This window comes from Galeopterus variegatus, unplaced genomic scaffold (assembly GCF_000696425.1).
Source record: "Galeopterus variegatus unplaced genomic scaffold, G_variegatus-3.0.2 Scaffold6226, whole genome shotgun sequence".
Lineage (NCBI taxonomy): Eukaryota > Metazoa > Chordata > Mammalia > Dermoptera > Cynocephalidae > Galeopterus > Galeopterus variegatus.
The window spans coordinates 65,269-86,956 of record NW_007732337.1 but is presented as its reverse complement, the minus strand read 5'-3'; the positions used below and the strand labels follow the sequence as shown (position 1 = coordinate 86,956).

The window sequence follows — 21,688 nt, the reverse complement described above, 5'->3', positions numbered from 1 at the left end:
ATGTTATTTAAAGATGGCTCATCTGGATAATGATATTTCACAGCTTCTATATCTAATTGAGCTGGTTCCTCAGGAGATAAGCGATCTCCATCATCATTGTTAGTATGTTTTCCTTCATTTAAGGAATCATTGGTTAAAGTTAAGTTGGATTTTTTTTTCCCTCTAGAAGAGGCAACTGGGAACAAATTTTCTTTGGACCCATAATTTGATTCCTTTGTATGAGACAAAAGAGGACTTTTCTTCTGAGGTGATGCAGAGGGAGCAGGAGGAGGATAAAAAGACTCATTTCCTATATGTAGTGTTTGTCTTAAAGTGCTCCAAACAGAGAAAGCAAACACTGGCACATCTGCTCTCCCATGACTTTGATGCCAATGTGACTCATTTCCTATATCTAGTGCTTGTCTTAAACTGCTCCAAACAGAGAAAGCAAACACTGGCACATCTGCTCTCCCATGACTTTGATGCCAATGTTTCTGTTGTTCCCCACCTGATCCCAGCTTTCCAAATCTAATGTTCCTTCATTGGGAAACCATGGGCTCACTGTCTGAACAAACCAAAGAAATTCCATCAACTGTTTCTTACTAAGCTTAATGCCCTTCTAATGTAAAGCATACTTAATAATATCTGCATAGAGACTCCTCTCGTTGGAGGCGGCCTGTCCCATTTTCCAGGACAGATGAAATTTAACTTATTTGAGATACGTTCTGCCTTGTACGCACTCTGTCCTATTCTTTCCAGAACAGAGGGTGCTAACTTCTCAAAAGTCCTGACTATTCACCCCTCACTTTCCTGGTCTACTACCAGGGAGTCTGCAGCACCCACGGGTGGAGGCCTATCCACATAAAACAAAGAAAGACTTACCTAATTCAGGTCCCTTGTTCGGGCTGTCAACAGGCTACAACATTTATTTTCAGTAACTGTTTACACTGCGTTGTGGTTAGATCAGTATAGTTAGCTTATTCATCATTACAATATGAAATCCTTCTTTGTGTCCATTGGCCAATTCCTCATTAACTCCCTCACCTCACCCACCCCTCCCTTTTTCCAGCTCTAGTTCTCTAAAAGTGAATGTGTTACTGTGATTAGAAAGAATTACTGAGTTTGAACAAAGGCTTATTTATATTATCACCATTTTGACTTGCTTACTATTATTATATGCCCATTTTAATATAGTTTACAGCATTTCAAATTATTTTTACAAATTATTGTTTCTCCATTAACTTTGGGGGGGGGGATGTTTTTGCCCATAAAGTGTTTTGTATTCTGTCTAGTTAATTATACATCTATCATCTTATTTCTGTGTCTCTTGCCTTAGCTTAGATGTTTCCCACACCTGTAGATTTTCTATGTAATTTTCTAGATATTTCTGTAAAATTAGTTGTTTACTTTCACCCTGAAGTATTTAATTCCTCTAATTTTTTGTAAGTTGTGTGAGGTATGGGACGAACCTGATTTTCTTCCAGGTAGATAGCCATTTATGTCAGCTTTAATTAATCCTTCTGCAAATAAATTGAAATACAATGTGGTCATATATTAAATGTATATTATTAGTGACACTTATTTTGTGATTCATTCAACAAATATTAAGGGGGCATCTACCATGCACCATAGCTTTCTAGAAACATTATGTATTATCTTCTTTTATGTCTAGATTTCATATCAACTTAATTAATTCATTTTATATCATTAAATTATTGCTATATTATACCTAGCTCCAGTTCATTTTTGATGTTCATTCAATTTTGTTTAATACAGTTGTTTAAAAACCTATATACTTAACAGAGTTTTATTATACTGGCATTCTTATTTCATAACTTCTTTTCTTTAATTTATTTCTATATATTGCACACATATTTGCATACCTTCAGGAAAATACTAAACTAAGCAAAGCAGGTGAAGTCTCCGCTCATTTCAATCTTGCATAATAATGATTAAGATACAGTACAATAAAATAAATATGTGCAAGATATAATGCACTCAAGAATTAACTATATGAAGAAGATTTTTTAGTATAAACGGAAGAATTGTCATGGTGTGTGCAGGATTTCATGGAGTAACATCAGGGAAGGCTTTGCATGTTGGACAAAGACCAGACCAGGACTAGACTGTGCCTATTATATTTGTCAATCAGAGATCAAAACCCAAAGCTTAAGAATACCCCAAAACCCAAAGCCTAAGAAGATGTCAACCAAGAAAAATGAGAAAGGAGTCTCCATCATTCACTAAGGAAACAATAAAAACTAATCAGTCAAATAAATATGGAGTAGGCACAGGAAAAACAAGTCTTCTGCTTCACGTAAAAATGCCCTAATGGTGTGTTTCTTAGTCTATTTCATTTTTTGCATGGTTGATTTATTCCATTTGAACACTTTCTTTCTATTAGGTTGTGAACACTTTTTTTCCATCTCTAAGTGTCTTGAGCCTGAAAAGATATCATTGCATTGTTCAGCAAATTTACCTCTTTCTTTTATTATTTTTGCTGGACCTCCAAGTGGTATAATAGGAGTTAGATTGTCTCCAAAAGCAAAGAAGCTTTTTTGATATTGCAATTTCTCAGACATAACTGAGCATTTTAGATCTTTTTTTTTTTTTTTTTTTTACTGTGTTAGTTCAATGAATTCCGTTCTGTTTACTGGCAGATATTTCAAGTTTCTTTAAACACAGAGCAGAAAATGTCCATTCCAAAGTGGAGCCTCAAGATTACATGTGTACAGGAGATTCACAAACTGGAATTTCTGGGATGAATTCTACATTCTCTAGGGGAGAGAAAGTCTGATATTGACCACTTGCCTAGTGTCTACTCCTGTCTAATACTGTGACTGGAGGTATGAAGAACATGGTATTAACATTGCCCAAGCAGGCCAGTTTGTGCTGAGTGTGTGTGTGTGTCTGTGTGTGTGTGTGTGTGTGTGCGTGCATGTGCACGTGCAGCTTCAGGAAAGAGCACAGGCTTAATAGAAAGGGCCCTGGGCTCAACACATTCCAAAAGATAACATAATAAAAAGCAAAAAACTCAAGACCACCTATGGAAATAAAAAGGAGCTGCATTTCTATTACAGGACATCTTTGCAACCAATTTAATAAAGTAACATGCAATATCTAGGCTGAGGGATGCATTACGTCCCAAAGATTCAGCAGCAACAAGGCCACCTCTCATCACTCTCCCTTTGCTCATCCCCCTGCCACACTGGCTTCCTTGTCGGCCATGAACAAGCACCTTCCTCTGGGCCTTTGCACTGGCTGTTCCTCCTGCTGGGAACACACTTCTGCAAGTGACGTTGAGACTCTCACCCTGTCTTCATTATGGTCTCTGTACAATTGTCACATTGTCTTGTGCTCTTTCCCAAATTCCCAGAAAAAAAAAAATAACACCACACCCATTTTTTCCTTCTTATCTTCTTTCTTTTTCTTCACAAGTTTTTTCACCATCTGAGGTAGTAAATGGCATTTTAGAAATTTGCTCATTTTCTTTCTCCATTTTTAGATTGTAGGGACTTCTGTTTTATAGCTCTATTCATCCAATTTATTCAATTTATTTTTCTCAAATGCATTACAGAGTGTCTCATTATGACTGTAGAAAACATGCTATCGGAAAAGGCTGAGAGTGGGATGGAAATTCTTAATCAGAGATGGAATGGGTATCCCTAAAGGGGATCATATTCACAAGCAAAATATAGAAATTACCTTCTTGTAGAATTGAGGTTACCAGAGGGTGGGGCAGTTGCAATGGGGTGGGGTTTAGATTGTGGGGATATACGGGAAAAAATAGAACAAAACTCTAAGTGAAGAGGGGTAAGTTCAAGAGACCTATTGTGCAACATGGTGACTATAGTAAATTATGATAAATTGCATTACTGAAAAATGCAAAGAAAGTGGAAGTTACATGTTCTCAACCTTGAAATGATGACTGTGGACTAATACATAGGTTAATAGATACATTTAGCCATTTAAAATGTATATATATATCTTCAAACATTCTTGTACACAAAAAACATATAATTTTATATGTCAACATAGAAAGAAAGAAGGAAAGGAGGAAAGAAGGAAAGAGACAGAGAGACAGGAAGGGATGGAGAAATGCAGGGAAGGTGGGAGGGTGGTAGAAAGGAATGAAGACAGAGAAAGAGAGAAGTTAACTTTCTGACTGTAGAAAAATAATGATAGCATTTCTGATCAGTGAGTACTACATGCTTATGTCATGGTGTCTTTCTCTTTTCTATGTAGTCACATCAATGACATGGAACCAGAGACTGATACATGAATTTCAGAATTCCTTCTTCTGGGATTTTCAGAGGAACAAGAATTGCAAACCTTCCTCTTTGGGCTGTTCCTGTCCATGTACCTGATCACTGTGCTCGGAAACCTGCTTATCATCTTAGCCACAATCTCTCGGACTCCCACCTCCACATGCCCATGTACTTCTTCCTCTCCAGCCTGTCCTTTTCTGACATCTGCTTCACCTCCACCATCATCCCAAAGATGTTGGTGAACATACAGACTCAGACCAAAGTCATTACCTACGAAGGCTTCATCACCCAGATGCACTTTTTCATACTCTTTGTAGGGTTGGAAGACTTTCTCCTGACTGTGATGGCCTATGACCATTTTGTGGCCATCTGTCACCCCCTGCACTACACTGTCATCATGAACCACTGGCTCTGTGTGTTGCTAGTTCTGGTGACCTGGATGATGAGTGTCCTCCATTCCCTCTTACAAAGCTTCATGGTGTTGAGGCTGTCCTTCTGTACAGACTTGGAAATCCCCCACTTTTTCTGTGAACTTAATCAGGAGGTCCATCTTGCCTGTCCTGACACCTTTCTTAATAACCTGGTGATATATTTTGCAGCAGGGCTGCTGGGCAGGGGAATCCTCTGTGGGATTATTTATTCTTATTCCAAGATAGTTTCCACCATTCATGAAATCTCATCAGCTCAGGAGAAGTATAAAGCATTTTCCACCTGTGCATCTCACCTCTCAGTTGTCTCCTTATTTTATGGTACAAGCCTAGGGGTTAGTTTTGCTGCTGCACAGAACTTGCGTACAAGTGCTACAGCCTCAGTGATGTACACTTTGGTCACACACATGCTTAACCCCTGCATCTTCAGTCTGAGGAACAAAGAGATAAAGAGGGCTCTGAGAAGATTCTTCAGAGGAAACAAATGAAAGACTTTTTTTCCTTTCTTTGTCATGGTAAAATGTATATAACAAGATTTGCCATTTACATCATATTAAAAAATAGAATTATATAGAATTAATTACATTCATGGTGCTGTAAAATCATCACCTCTATTTTTAAAATTATTCAAAATCATCCTAAATATAAACTCTGTACCAATTAAGCATTATTTTCTCATTATTTGTCTCCCCACCCCCTCAGTTTTTGGAAGACACTAATCCATTTCTGCCTCTCAATTTTTTTAATTTGTTTTTTCTTAAATGACCCATGATAATAATTATATATTTACAGAGTACAGTGTGATGTCTGGGTGCATTTACACAGTTAGCAGTGATCATTACAGGGTAATTAATATGTACATGAACTCAATCATTTGTTATTTCTTTGTGTTGGGAACATCCAGAATTTTCCTTGCTGCCTATTTGAAATTATACAAATAAATTGTTACCTGTATTCTTCCTACATTGGTAGAGAACACTAGATCTCATTCATCCTATCTACAATTTTGTATCCATTGATCACCCTCTCTCTGTAATCCCTCCAACCTTCCCTTATATAACAACTGTTATATAACCACTACATAGTCTATATAACCACTATTCTACTCTCTATTTCTGTAAGATCAACATTTTTAGATCCCACATACGAGTGAGAACATGGGGTGTTTCTCTTTCTGTGTCTGGCTTGTTTCATTTAACAAAATCATCTTCGAGCTCATCCTTGTTGCTGCAAATTACAGAATTTCATTCATTTTAATGTCTGAGAAGTATTTCGTTGAGTATAGACACCTCATTTTCTGTATCCTAACATCTAAGGATGGATATTTACATTGATTCCAATATTGGCGATTGTAAATAAACCTGCAATAAACATGGGAGGGCAGGTGTCCATTCAGCATGTTGATTTCTGTTCCTTCAGATATATACCCACTGGTGGGATTTTTTGGATCATATGTTACTTCTGTCTGTAGTTATTTTGAGAAACCTCCCTTCAATTTTCCAAAATGGCTGTACTAATTTACATTCCCACCAATAGTGTATAACACTTCCACTTTCTCCACATCTTTACCACTATTCGGTATTTTCTGTCTTTTTGATAATAGTCACTCTTAATGGAGTGAGATGATATCTCAGTGTGATTTTGATTTGCATTTCAATGATGATTAGAATTTTTTCGTACACCTGTAGGCCATTTGTTTTTCTCCTTTTGAGAAATGTCTCTGCAGCTCATTTGCTCATTTTTTTTAATTGTGGCAAAACATATATATAAAATAAAGACCATCGTTTTAAGCGTGTTTATACATACAGTTGAGCCATCTGCCTGACTGATGGCACCAGTGCACCCTACAACTCACCGGCAGCAGCACTCCCTATTGCTGCCACAGACTCCAGTTTTGAGAGAGTGGCCCACGACACCCACCACCACAGCCACTGCAGCTGCAAGGGTGGTTTGCTGCCACAACCACCTTATAGGCTGCCCACTGATCACTCATTGGCATAGACAGAAGGAAAGGCACCACTGGATCTCAGGTAAAGAGGTGAGTGACCACCAACCCAAGACCCACTGACCCAACCCACAGGGAGAATTATTCTCTCATATGTGGTGTCACACCATGGTTTGGGAGGTATGTGCACAGACCATGGGACTGTCTTCATCTGGGGAAAGACACACACAGTACCCCAAAAAGTATGCAAACCCAGGGTAACCAAATAGAGTTAGGAAGAAAATACCCAATCACCACCAACCAACCCCCCAACCAGGAGAAGCAAGGTCCCAGGAGGAGTCTCTGCCTATAAAAAAGATGAAATAGAAAACCCACCCAGGGTAGCTCATTAGAACTGAGGAGCACCAGTATACCCCACTATCATCATCAGAGACTGCCTTCCTCCAATGCATGTTCTTGGCTCCTTTGTTGAAAATCAATTGGTCATAGGTATGTGGATTCATTTCTGTATTCTCCATTCTGTCCCATTGGTCTATGTGTCTGTTATAGTGCCAGTAGCATGCTGTTTTGATGACTATCACTTTGTAGTATATTTCAAAGTTAGGGCATGTGATATATCAATATTTCTGTGAAGTATGTCATTGGTACTTTGATCAGGAAAGCATTGAATCTGTACATTCCTGTGGGTAGTGTGCTCATTTTGATCATATGGATTCTTCCAATCTATGGGCATGGGGTGTACTTCCTTTTCTGTGTGTTTTCTTTGATTTCTTAAATCAGTGTTTTAAAGTTTTCATTATAGAGATCATTTACCTCTTTGGTTAATTTATTTCTACGTATTTTTTTTGGTTGTTATTGCAAATCATATTGCTTTCTTATTTCTTTTTATACTAGTTTGTTGTTGGCATATAGCAACACAACCAATTTTGCTATGTTGATTTTGTATCTTGCAAGTTTACTGAACTTGTTTATCAGGTCAAAGAGGGTTTTGGCAGAGTCTTAAAGTTTGTCTCCCTATAACAATATGGCATCTGCCAACAGGGACAATTGGTTTTTCTTCTTTCCAATTCAAACACTCTTTATTTCTTTCTCTTGCCTAATTGCTCTTCCTGCAAAAGAGGGATTCTGGAAAAAAAGAAAAAAAGGAAATCTGTTTATGATAAGATAACTGCACCCCCGTGTTTCTTCCAGTACTATTCACTACAGCAAAGATATAGACTGACCTATGTGTCTCCTGACAGAAGAAAGGCTAAAGAAGCTGTGGTATACATACACAAAGGGTTTACTCATGGGCTTTCAAGCACTCTGCCCTCTGTGAGGGGACCTAGGAGGAGGACCCACTTCATGATCACAGCACCCTGTCTCCCAGGAACAGGGCATACTAGACCTTCCTGTCCCAAGAAATCTTTCTGGTGTCACAATGAGATTAGTAAATGTGGAAATGAGACTTAGTCAATGACAGCTGCTATCCATTGAACATCTGTGCCAGGTAATTTTCAATGAGCTTTAAAATATTATTTTCTTACATAAACTCCATAAGATAGGTGGAATTTCTAAAAGTTTCATTTCTTGTCATGAAGGTACTTCTCAAGAGGCAAACATCATTGTTTATGCAAAGGCTGTGCTACCAATTCAACATTTGATCACTTTAAGCCAGACCTGAGGTGGGTGGTAGGATGCTTGCTGAGCAAGTCCTCAAAATACTTGGGGCTGACTTTAACACTGCACCACAGCGTTGCTCCTCAAACAGTGGTCCATAAACAGGTCTGGAAGCACCAACATCAAGAGGGAAATAGTTACAAATGCAGAACACTGGGGTCCGTCCTGGACCTCCCAAATCAGAATTGGCACTTGAAAAAGAACCCCAGGGGATTCATATACACAATGAAGGTGGAGATTCTCTGGTCTAGAACAGTCTTTCAAACTCTTCGGTGTTGATGTATGTGCTGAATAATTCTTTGTGGTTGGCAATAGTATCATGAGTAGCACCCTAGGCTTCAATCCATTAGATGCCAGTAGTACCTCCCCAGTTGTGACAACAAATAATTTTACCAAAAATTTCCAAGTGTATTATGGAGGCACAATCACCTCTCATTGAGAACCACTGACCTAAGGCAAAAGAACTGGATACACCATCCTAAAATTCAAACTAAAGTCCATCAGTTACCTTGTTCAAACTTTGGCCAGATTACTTAATCCTTCTAAGCCACATTTCTGAAAATGTAGAATGAACTTTATCATAGTGTTGACTACATAGGAGGGAGTTTTATAAAAATTAAATAGAGGACTACTTAGAAGGTGCCATTCTCAGTGCGATGTGCACAAAAATGTCTGAATGTACCTGATATAATTATCAAGCCTTTCATAAATAAAGGACTAAATGACAGCTCTGAACTTATAAGTGTGGAGTTTCTAATTCTTTCTGCAAAATTGTTGTGAATCAAAGAAATGTATTACCCATGTTTAAAATCAGAGGGTCACAGTTGTTGAAAGGACAATAATTTTCTGGAGATTTCTGGGGCTGTGTCTCACTACAAGTCAAGGCTATGGAGACCCAAAGGATATAGTCAAGACAGATTGGTTAGTCTTAGACTGTAGCCAAAACATTAAGTCAGGGATGGTATAAGGTTGTGGGAGGTGAGACCTCTAGAACACAGGAGAGTTTATGGAAAAGGAATAATAAAGACTGGATGCACCTGATTTTTAACCTGGTCTCTTGGGGACAAAAATCTGCAGGGAAAGAAGCCCTTTCTGTTCAAAGCAATATCCCACAGAGAAATGATATGCTCAGGGTTTAAAGTAGCAGTTGAGAGATGTGCCTAAAGAGCAGATGTATGCAGCTGTAAATATCTCCCCTACTGTTGTTCCTCAGAGTGTACCACCGTAGGCTGGAAGGGACATAGTGGTTTCTTCTGGAGTCCTAAGTCTGACAAGGGGACCGATGCTTGATGACTTACTGCTGTCATGTCTGGTGACACAGTTTCAGCCTCCATCATCAGCCATCCAGGGAAGAACTCGGATTTTCACACAAAGACCTTCCTCTCAGACATCCCACCTAGGTGAGTCCAAGAGACCAGTGGGCACTGCAGGAAAGCTTCAGAGAGAACGGAAACCAAGAATGTTTACTCGAGGTCACTTGAAAGCCAATTCAGCAAAGCCCAGGGACCAGAGATTTCAGTGGTTGTCTGCTTGTTTGATTAAATAATGAATTAATGTTTTTATTTATGATGCTAAAAAAAAATGAAGTGTGCATCGAACTCATCAATGCACTAGTCATGATTGAAATTTAAGAGTAGGTAATGAAAGCTCAATTAAGAGGGGATTGTAGGCATGACATTGTTCCAGTAGAAGTGCAACATGTGTCCAGGGTCACTTCCCATTCCACGGAGTAGAGAAATATGTTATTAGATGGGGAGAGATATACTGTGATGTGAGGGTATTTCTTTTTTATGTTTAGGATGGGATATATTTGTGTACGCTTGCATAGTGATGAGAAAGATGCCGAACAATGGATTCCTCCCAAATACTACCTACTAAGAGCTGTTCATGAGGCACATATTTTGCAGTACCTACCCTCATGCTAGATATGGCTATTTTTAAAAATCACTTAATATGTTTTTTTAAAAAAAAGAAGTGTACTAATGAGCTTTGCTTGCAATTATTTCCTTACTTCTGAGTCTGAATATATTTGTGGACTTGTTAGATATTTACTTTGTCTAATCCAAATTGTCTCTGTGAGTTCTATGCTTTTGTCTAGTGATGTCATTTCTGTTTTTGATTGCATTTTTCAAATATAAGAATTGGATTGTCAATGTGTACTAAATGGTGACCCATGATTTACAGTTACATAGAAGAAGTAAGTTCTGATGTTCTTTTGCATAGTAGGAGAGCTATAGTTAACAATAAGGTATTACATATTTCAAAATAACTAAAAGAGAGGTTTTTGAATGTTCTCATAACAAAGAAAGAACATATTTTCAAGCTGAGGGAAATGCGAATCACCCTGATTTGATCATCACAAGATATACACATATATGGAAACATCACCTTATACCCCATAAATATGTATAATTATCACGTGCGAATCATACATTTTTTAAAAAAGAAAGAACTAATATGAGATGCAAAAAAAACAAAAAGAATAGAATTTCAGTTTTCATCACCTTTGTTGTGTACTATCTACTTCTTTTGTGGGTTATCTGGGGAATGTATAAAAGTTTGTAATTTTGTGTGGTAAAATTTATCCTTCAGTCACATTTTATTTTCCTTATTGCTTTTAAATGTACAAAGTACATCTGCAGTATCTGAGTAAATAAATCACCTTCTCTATGTATTTCCAATGTGTTTTTACATTTCTGTTACTCTTTAATCTGCCTTTCTTCCTTTTGTGATTAAATCTATTTCTACTATTTACACTTCCTTCAGCCCTCAATTGAAAGGTATTCTTCATCCTTATACTAAAGATCACCTTTATATTTCATAAACATATTTGATCCATATATCTTTATGTAAGATAAATTGTAAGATTAGATGATTCTAACTCAATTGTAGGATATATTCTCTTATGCATACGTTTTTGCAAATTGAATTATTAATCCATGTTGAAATCATTAAAATATTGCTTTTTTATTTCTTTGCTTTAGTTATTGATAAACTTTTCATTTTGGTTAATGCCATTGATTTGAAACGACCCAGTGTTAGTCTCCTGCCATTTTTTTTTTTAATCTCACAACTTCTCTTTTTCTTAACATTTGCTTCTATATAATGCACATGTATTCAGGTACCTTTGTGAAAACACAAAGGTGGGAAGAGCTGGTGAAATCCTGGTCAGTTAGATCTTACATTATAATGATGAAGACAGAGCACAATGAAATAAATGTGGGCATAGTGCAATGCCACCAGGCATGAATTATATGAAAAATGTTTTTTCAGTGTAAAAGGATAGAATTGTCATGTTCTGTGCAGGATTTTACAGAGTAACATCAGGGAGGCTTTGCAAGTTGGATGAAGACCAGAACCAGGAATAGAATGTGCCATGGGATGTGTTAGAAAATATATACAGAATATCAAAACCTAAGAATACCGAAGAATAGATTTCCCCAAAAGAAAAGGAGGAACAGGCAGCCTTAGATACAATCAGAGCATACAAAAACCAATTGTCAGAATGAAGGTGGAATAGGCAGAATAACAAATGGTCTTCTACCATTTTAGGTAGTAAATGGGCAGATTTGGTTGTGTTTTTATATTTCCTTTCATGATGTGTTACTTTATTCCCTTTGTTCATTCTCTCTGTATGATTGTTTTATCTGCAAAGTTTGTGACACCAAAAAGATAGCATTACTTTAGTGTTTTAGACAAACATGTTTTTCTGTTTTATTATTTTTTCTGGGTATGAAAGGGATATAAGGTTATTTGGATGTGGACATAACCAAGGAAGCTTTGCCTTTTTCACAGTCTCTCAGGAACTACCTATGGATATTAGATATTTTTTCCCCATCAGGTCTATTTAATTCCCCTCCCGGTGTTGATGAAACAGATTTTTTACATATATTTCTTAAAACAGAGGGCAGAATGTAGCCATATCAAAATGGAAAGATAATTTGAAAATGAACACATGCCTGGTATTAACTCATCTGTAGTAGGTTACCAGGGGTCAGAAGAATATGGTGTTAATATGTCCCTAGAAGTCAAAGTTTGTTTTATGTGTTTTCATGCTCTGTGTATGTGAATGCTGTGTGTGTGTGTGTGTGTGTGTGTGTGTGTGTGTGTGTCATAATACAGAGGCCAGAACTCAGGGCAACTTATGGAAATAACAAGCAAATGCATTTAAATGCAAGAGCACATTCTAAGCCAATTTATTATAGTGTAAATACAACAAGACCTGGAGCGAGGGACCTTCTGAGTCTTTCAATTTCAGCAGCAGTAAGGCCACCTCATTCTTCAACATTCTCTGACCCCATCTCCCATCACTCAGCTCTTCCTCATTCCCCAGCCACACAGGCTTCCTTGTAGGCCTCAGACATCTGAAAAAAGCATCTTCCTACAGATGTTTCCACTGGACATTCCTCCTTCTGGGTACACTCATTCCCAAATATCCTTTTGGCTCCTGTCTTCTCTTCCTTGTGGTATTTTTTCAGATGTGACCTTGTCTGCTCATCTTCCCTGAATGCACAGTCAAAAGTCACACTTCCACCCACTCCCTCTTTTTTACCTTCTTTCTTTTTCTTGATAGCACTTATGACCATCTGAATAATATATGATATTTCTTATTTGCTTGCATTCTTTCTACATATTTTACTGTTGAAATTTTTATTGTTCTATACGGTCCAGTCATAGTTTACACAGTGCCTGGAACATGGAATATATCCAATGAGCATTTCTAAATGATTGAAAGAATTAGTTACTAAAATTTTTAAATACATGACCTCTTGGGAAAAAGGTAAACATGTGACTGGAATTCCTAATCAGACATGGGATGAGGAATCATTTACAGGGGACCAGATTGATAAAAAAAAAAAAATACAGGAATTAGTGTCCTATCTGTAGAATATAAATGATAGCATTTCTGGTAGGGTCATAATGCATGTTTGTTTCAAGTTCTTTTTCTCTCACTCCTTATTCTTCTTTTTTTTTTTCTTTCTTTTTTTCTTTTTTCTTTTGGCAGTCACATCCACCACATGAAACCAGAGAATTATACACAAACTCCAGTATTTCTTCTTCTGGGATTTTTTGAGAAACCAGAATTGCAACCCATCTTCTTCGGGCTGTTCCTGTCCATGTACCTGGTCACCTTGTTTGGAAACCTGCTCATCATCCTGGCCATCATCTCAGACTCCCACCTCCATACACCCATGTACTTCTTCCTCTCCAACCTGTCCTTTGTGGACATCTGTTTCACCTCCACCACCATCCCAAAGATGCTGCTGAATATGCAGACACAGAGCAAAGTAATAACCTACACAGTCTGCATAACCCAGATGTTCTTTTTCATGCACTTTGTAGTGTTGGATGGCTTGCTCCTGACTGTGATGGCCTATGACCGGTTTGTGGCCATCTGTCACCCCCTGCACTACAAAGTCATCATGAGCCCCTGGCTCTGTGTGTTGCTGGTTCTGGTGTCCTGGATGATGAGTGTCCTGCAATCCCTATTACATACTTTAATTGTGTTGAGGCTGTCCTTCTGTACACACTTGGAAATCTCCCACTTTTTCTGTGAACTCAATGAGGTGGTCTGTCTTGCCTGTTCTGACACCTTTCTTAATGACCTGGTGAAGTATTTTACAGCAGCACTGCTGGGTGGGGGATCCCTGGCGGGTATTTTTTACTCCTACTCCAAGATAGTTTCCTCCATATGTGGAATCTCATCAGCTCAGGGGAAGTATAAAGCATTTTCCCCCTGTGCATCTCCCCTCTCAGTTGTCTCCTTATTTTATGGTACAGGCCTAGGAGTGTACCTTAGTTCTGCTGCTGCACACAATTCACACTCAAGTGCAACAGCCTCGGTGATGTACACTGTGGTCACACCCATGCTGAACCCCTTCATCTACAGTCTGAGGAATAAAGACATAAAAAGGACACTGAAGGATTCTTTGGGAAAGAAACTAAGAAAGAGCCAATTGTCCTGTTGCTAAAAATGTGCACCTGGTTGTAGAAATTAAAGCCTCAAAGCCCAAAATTACTCTTATTTAATTAGATCATGGATATATGACTTGCTCCTTTTCTTATATCCAGGAATTTCAATTTCTCCGATTTTGATTCTTTTGTAAAATGTACGCAATTTTCTTTATTAATCTTTCTTCTCTGTCAAATACACAACATACTTTCCCATCATCATTTTTCTGCTCTCACAACTTAATTCCCAACATTGGATCAGAAACAATTTGGAAATTCGTATGTGTCTCATACAGTAATGAATTATACTAGTTTTATGGAATAAACTATACTTATCTACTAAGGCCGTTTAGAAAGTTCTATTGTAGAAGAATTTCTGACACTACATCTTCTCACCTTTGTGTCTATCATTCATTTCAATATCACAACCTTGAATTCTTTTTCTGATAATGTGGAATTTTAGAGTCCCATTTGGATCCTGTTCTCTTATTGCTCAGTGTCCACTGTACTTATTCTATTTTCTGGCACATATATTTCAGGCACACTGTCACTTCCATGACATCCTATGGGTCAAGGTACCTAAAATTTCTAAGTCCAGCCCAGATTGAAAGGTGGAAAAACAGACTCTAATTCTCCTCATGAGGAGCTTCACAGCCACATTGCAAAAGACATGAATATGCTGTACCTTCAATAGTAAGAATAGAAGTTGTGGAAATGTTATTGGAATTGTTTTGTTTGGAATTATGTGAGGTCCCTGTCCACAACTGCAAGTTAATGTGCTTGGGACTCAAATGGTCTTTAAAAATGTACCAGGTCATGCCTTTGATAGACCAAACAAACAAACAAAAGCCCACCTCAGACTTTTAGAAAATGCTGACAGAGTAGGACCAGGCACAATGTATGTCAGGCCCAGGGAGCAAAGAGCAAAAAGCCCCAGGGAGATGGATACACCTCTGGTTTCCAAGGATACAATACTAGCAGAAGATAAGTTTCTTTTGAATTCAGCTGCATCACTCATGGAAACCAAACTGCTAAGAGACCAATTGGTTTAATGGGCATTCATGAGAATTCAACCTCTGAGGCCCCAGAAATAGTAAATAACTCCTCTTACCCCACTTCCCTGCATCTCAACTGTCACAGGAAGGAGGGAGGTCAACTGATCCCTTGTAGAGGATTTATGCCTGATGCTGCCTCCATCACCCAGAGAAGAAAGGACCCAAGGAGCTCGAGGTTCAGCAACACCATTGGAGTGCCTGGTGTGAGAAACAGGTGTTGAGGCAGGCAGAGCTCTCACAGAATGAACTTTGGTGCAAAAGTGGTGATAATGTGTTGATGAGAGTCCATCCACTCAAAGTACTCTATGCAATCGATTCCTGTGTCCCTCTCAACTTCTATTCTCTTCAGCTTCCTCTCATCTTGTTTTTCTCTCTTCCGGAACCCAATTCTGAGGATCTCTTACCTTCCTGATAGAAACACACATTCTCTTAGCCTGCAGCATCTCTCAAAAGTTTGTATCCAATCACCTTAGTCTTTTTCTGTAGTCATTACAACTGCTTCTGTTCTTCTCTATCAAAAATGCTCATGTAGTCTTTTTTTCTAAAATATCTTACTCATGCATTCATTCATTCACTCAAAAAACATTTCTGGAGGTCCATGTAGCAAAAACTTGCAATCCCATTTTATATATCTTCTGACATTAGCTTACTTCACATTTCTTTGGTTCCATTTTCACATTTGTAAAATAAGGATAATAATGTTATCTACTCCACAGAACTAATGTTAGGATTTCATTAAAGGAGATCATGTGTGGGAAGTTTTTTTAATAGGCTCTAATAGCTAGTGGACACCTATTCGTGTTAATTATATCACTGCATTGCTGTATACATTTTATTTGTTAAACCAAAAAAAAAGTGATAATGATAATATAATCTAAGGTATATAAAGCATAACACAAGTGCATGCCATACATAGTTCCATAATAAATTTTAGTTATTATTACTCTCATTTATTGAGTATTTACTAGTTTCTAACCCCTGTTGCAGGGGTTTAATTTTTTGTTGATATTTGAAATGATAGAGATCTATTTTCAAAGAGATTCAACTGTACATAACAATGTTATCCTTTTTCCCTTGTACCCACATTTTGTTAAATTTATCTTTGAATAATTTAAATTTACAGAAAAGTTGCAAAGAGAACAGAGGTCCCATATGATGAAAATATTTAGAACTAGATAGATGCAATTGTTGCAAACTTTCTGAATGTACTATATGCCACTGAATGCCACTTTTATATGGCTATTTTTTTCTGTATTTGTTTTATATCAACTGTCTTACTTAAATTCTCAGACACAATAGTCCACAGGCCACCAATTCACCACCTGCAGCCATTATCTGAGAACAATGATACGTTGACTTTTCAACACTTATGTTTCATTTCTTTTTCTCCTTTTGTTGGATTGATTGGAACTTCCAGTGCACTAATAAACAATTGCTATGATAAACTTAATTTTCTTCTTTAATACTTAAAGGGGAATTCTGATATAGCTCCTGGCACAGGGGTCCACATGTGGATTTCTGGAGGTAAGATTTGCTGTTCATTTAATTTCTTCCTTAGTTATTGATGTGTTATCCTCCATCCTGAATGAAATTTAGACACACATTTTTTCAGAAATAAGCTTATTTTTGAAGATATTAATGCTTTTTACATGAAGTTATGAGAAATATCATTTAGGGAAGTTTAGCACTTATCTCTGTGTGCATTTATGTCATTCTTAAATCTAGGTACTAGTATTCTTTCTCACTTTCATTATCCCTTCCCTTAGACTTCTGTCTATTTTTGTCTATTCATTTGTGTATGCTAAAGAATTAGCTTTGAAATTTATTTTTCAGTTCTAGTGTCTTTCTTATTTTTAGTGCATGTATCTTTTTTCTTTACCTGCTAATTTCTGCTTTAACTAAGTTTGATTTGTAAACTTTTTATTATTGATACCTTCATATTTTGAAACTTCTGTTTCTTGAGGGTAGAGTACATAGGTATTCACTTGCAATTATTGAAAAATATACTAGAAAATGAATCTAAAAATCACCTTTAATGTTATCACTCAAAGTTGATCCCTATTCATATTTTGGTGTACCTTGTTGAAGATAATTATTCCTGTGCAAATATGTGTGTAATTATAAAAGATCTATACACTGATTTAATTTCTCCAGTCCAGAGAAGGAGACCAAGGACATTTCAATAGCAGTATCTGATATGTTGTTTCTCTTTCCCAATGATGGTATTTTGCATTTTTAATTTTCAAAAACGACATCTTAAATCCCTCATTGAAAAGGGTATCTTCATTTTAATTTTACTTTCTTAGATTAATAGTAGGAATCCAACTTTTAAAATACTTTTTACTTTTCTTCATATGGATCTTTAATATTTCTGTGCCTTTTTCTCAGTAAGACATTAATCTCTCTATGATTTATTCTTAATGTTTTAGAGATTAAAGTTATTAACTTTTATCACATACCTAGATTACTTTTAAATTCTAATTTTCTGCAATGAACTAATTTTAATTCACAAGTTTAGTTTATGGTTCCAGTTATTGATCTTTTCTTCTGTTTTTTCTACCTAAGGCTTTTAATTTTGAAAGAATTTTTAATTTCAAAGGTTATACATATCCATGCATAAATTTATAGATACCTTATGTAGTCCCTTGTTCTATATTTAATGTTTGAAATTTACTTCTAAATAAGGAGATAAGATTTAACATTACTTTTTCTATGTAGTATTGGACACTTATTCATTCCATTAAAAAAAACCCTAAAGCATCCAGAAATAAATGATACAAGTTAACATGGTTAAAAAATTATATATTTTAATCATGATGAACATAATATTAAATTGCAAAACTCTAGGATTATTCCCTTGGGGAAAAAAAATAAGAATTCCAGCATATCAAACATTTTATCAGGGGTCTAAAATTTCAAACCAATGCAATAAGACATAGAAGAAAAATGGGTGTTATTAATTAATATTATTCTGACAAAGTAGATAGATACTAAATTAGGAAATTAATAAGAAACACCAGAAAAGTAACATAACACTTCATCAATACACAAAAAGCAAAAGCTTTCCTAATATAATAGCAATAACAGAGATACTGTGGAGGAATACCATTTGTAATAACATTAAACATAAGATAAATTAAAATACTGCTACGAAGAAAGGAGCATAATCTACATTTTTAAAAAACCTGCAGGAAATTTACTCATATAGAATTGAAATATCTAGAGGAAAATTTCTGTTACTTGAATGGGAATCTGAACATAATAAAGATGTCCATATTTTCCAAATTAATTTATAATTGTAATGGAATCTCCAATAAAATTCTAATGCTATTTTTTGTGTAACGGGGATAGATGACTCTATACTTCACCTGAGAGAATAAACAGGAAGAGGAATAATACTATGCAAAACAGAGTTAATACTCGGTGAATTGCTCTACTCAACTTTTAAGTATATTATGAAGATTGACAATAAAGCATATAAAACAAAGATTTGACAGCCTACTTAAAATTTTGTCACAGATGCTCTCAATTACAAGAATGTGAATAAGGACATACCTTAATTTTTAATGACAGAGAGACCATTTACAGATTATCCTTAAAGAAAAAAATGTAAAATTAAAATTAATCTAAACTGCATTTTTCATTAAAAATCTTAGAAAGAAAGTAAATATCCAAAAATGTGCAACTTTTAAATAGCCATTTCCATTGGGTGGAATATTATGATCGGATGAGAATCAGAACATGAAAAAATGTACAGAGATTCACTGCTATATTTAGAAACTCTAGGACTTCCACACTGACAAATGTCATTTTTGCTAAATATATGTAAATAAATTGGTAACAAAACTGAAATGTAAACAGTGATTCATAATAACAGTACTTATTAATCACTTTTAGCGGAAGAAGCACCCCAGGTCCAGAAGATTTAATGAGTATAAATTACACAGAGGAAGCACAATGACAAAAAAGAGCCTTCTAATGACTGAAATATCTCACTAGAATTAGGGAATTTTCCTTCCACCAGGCATTAAAAGGAAAGGGCAAGAGCAGCCCCCAGGGATGCTGGGGAAGGGAGGATTGCTTAGGAATGTGGGAACTGCAACGGTGCTGTTCAAACTGTGTGTGCCTCAGAATTCCCAAGAGGGCTTGTTAAATCACAGAGTGCCAGCTGTATACACCAGGGCCTGAAAATACACATTTCTAACAACTTCCCAGGTGGTCTGATGCTGCTGTTCCAGGGACCAAAATTTGAGACCATTGACCTAGAGACAATCTTTCCAGATAGGAATACTAGCCACAACTTGTCCACAACAGGATCCAATGGTTAGCCAAAATGGATGACTTCTTGAATCCTCTGGGTTTAAAATAAAGGATATTGCTCTCATTCTAGAGAATGTTTATTTGTAGTGAACTTTGTGTTGCCTTTTTTCCCTCCCTCTGGGCAAACCCAGAAACCCCTTGGAAGAAGGAAAACAAACAGGAGATAAGAACTTTCTCCTCCTGGGATACAAAGGGAACTCTGACCAGCAGTCCCTCTTCTTTGGCCTGTTCCTCTCCATGTACCTGGTCACCGTGCTCTGGAACCTACTTATCATCCTGGTCATCATCTCAGACTCCCACATGCACTTTTTCCTCTCCAACCTGTCCTTTCCTGACATCTGTTTCACCTCCACCACCATCCCAAACATACTGGTGAATGTGCAGACACTGAACAAAGTTATCAGCATTGCAGGCTGCCTCAGCCAGATATATTTTTTCATTTGTTTGGATGTCTGGAAGTTTTTCTCCTGACAGTGATGGTCTACAACCGGTTTGTGGCCATCTGTCACCCTCTGCACTACATGGTCATCATGAACACATGGCTCTGTAGGATGCTGGCTCTGAGGTCCTGGCTCATGAGTGTCCTGGGCTCCCTGCTTGAGACCTTGAGCACTTTGAGGCTGTCCTTCTGCAAAAACATGGAAATCCCAAGCTTTTCTTTGTGACTTTCCCAAAGTCCTGAAGCTCACCAGTTCTGACACAGTCATCAATAACATAGTGATTTCCCTTTTGCCCATTGTCTTAGGTGTTTTCCCTCTGTCTGGGATCCTCTTATCTTATTCTCAGATTTTCTTCTCAATCATGAGAGTTGCATCAGCTAGTGGGAAGTGCAAAGCCACTTACACCAGTAAGTCTCATCATTTGGTGATTTTCTTGCTCTACAGCACAAGCCTTGTGGTCTATGTCAGTTCTGTGGCCACACTGTCCTCTAGTGCAAGTCTGATGTCCTCAGTGATGTACACCGTGGTCACCCCCATGCTGAACCCCCTCATCTACATTCTGAGGAACAGGGACATGAAAGGGGCTCTAAGGAGACTCCTCAGCAAAGCTCCTTATAAAGGGCCATTGCAGGACTCTCATGAATAACATTACGCATAATACTGAAGACCACAAAGCCTGGCCTCCTCCATCCAATATTTTGACTGCATCTGCAAAGCAATTCTTTCCTTGAATTTTCCTTTGGGTTATTTCCTGCTTTAGATATTGTTTATACAGTTATATATTGGATCATGCTTCTCACTTTCTAACCAGTACTTTTAAATTCTTATAAGGAAAACCTGCCATTTTCTCTGTTATTTTCAGTAATAATTTCAATATTTTAAATAAGTCAAATCTTACATGTTTAATATAAATCCTCAGCAGTGATGAGACTTTAACTATGTTAGAAATATTTCCCTGGTAACTCGTTTACAAAGATGTTTTCTGAGGTTATGCGAATAAAACTAAATCAAAGATTTCCTTCCTTCTTGTTCTTTCACCTTTATTTCAGAAACACTGACCTTACTGAATTATTTTACTTTTACAAAATATGGATATTGGAATTTCAGAACTATATCTCATCTTTCTTGGCAACCGTGGTGCCTAGTATAGTTCTTCATCAGGAGTATAAGCTCAGTGAATATTTCTCAAACAAAGTGAAAAGTAGACTGATGGTTGGTTCAATATAAGACTCTGCACCAGAAACATGTTGATTAGATCATTATACCATATGTGCATGAATCAAAACAATAACCTGTACCCAATAAACACATACAATGAAAAAATAAATTAAAACTTTAAAAAATTTTAGAGCTAGAAAACAAATTCCAAGGTACTAATATTGTCATAAAAAAGAACAACACTTGGATTTTGGCCATCCTAACTGGGGTGAGATGGTATCTCAGTGTGGTTTTGATTTGCATTTCCCAGATGCTGAGTGATGTTGAGCATTTTTTCATATGACTGTTGGCCGATTGTATATAGACGCTGAAAGATAAATGCTGGCGTGGTTGCGGAGAAAAAGGAACTCTCATACATTGTTGGTGGGAATGCAAAATGGTGCAACCCCTATGGAAAATGGTTTGGAGGTTCCTCAAACAGCTG

At 37.0% G+C, this 21,688-nt stretch overlaps 1 protein-coding gene and 2 pseudogenes across 1 annotated transcript; all 3 read left to right on the top strand.

Moving 5' to 3' along the window:
- The first annotated feature begins 3,205 nt into the window (after nt 1-3,205).
- LOC103606011 lies at nt 3,206-5,163 on the top strand (annotated as a pseudogene).
- An 8,134-nt stretch (nt 5,164-13,297) lies between these two features.
- On the top strand, nt 13,298-14,251 carry LOC103606010 (olfactory receptor 7A10-like). Its single transcript, XM_008590602.1, has one exon. It carries the CDS (start codon nt 13,298-13,300, stop codon nt 14,249-14,251), a length of 954 nt encoding a protein of 317 aa, XP_008588824.1.
- Nucleotides 14,252-15,282: 1,031 nt separating this feature from the next.
- Nucleotides 15,283-20,692, top strand: LOC103606009 (annotated as a pseudogene).
- The last annotated feature ends 996 nt before the right edge of the window (nt 20,693-21,688 follow it).

What these genes read in the sequence shown, in the direction of transcription:
- LOC103606010 (XM_008590602.1), top strand. Translation starts at nt 13,298, where the DNA reads ATGAAACCAGAGAATTATACACAAACTCCAGTATTTCTTCTTCTGGGA.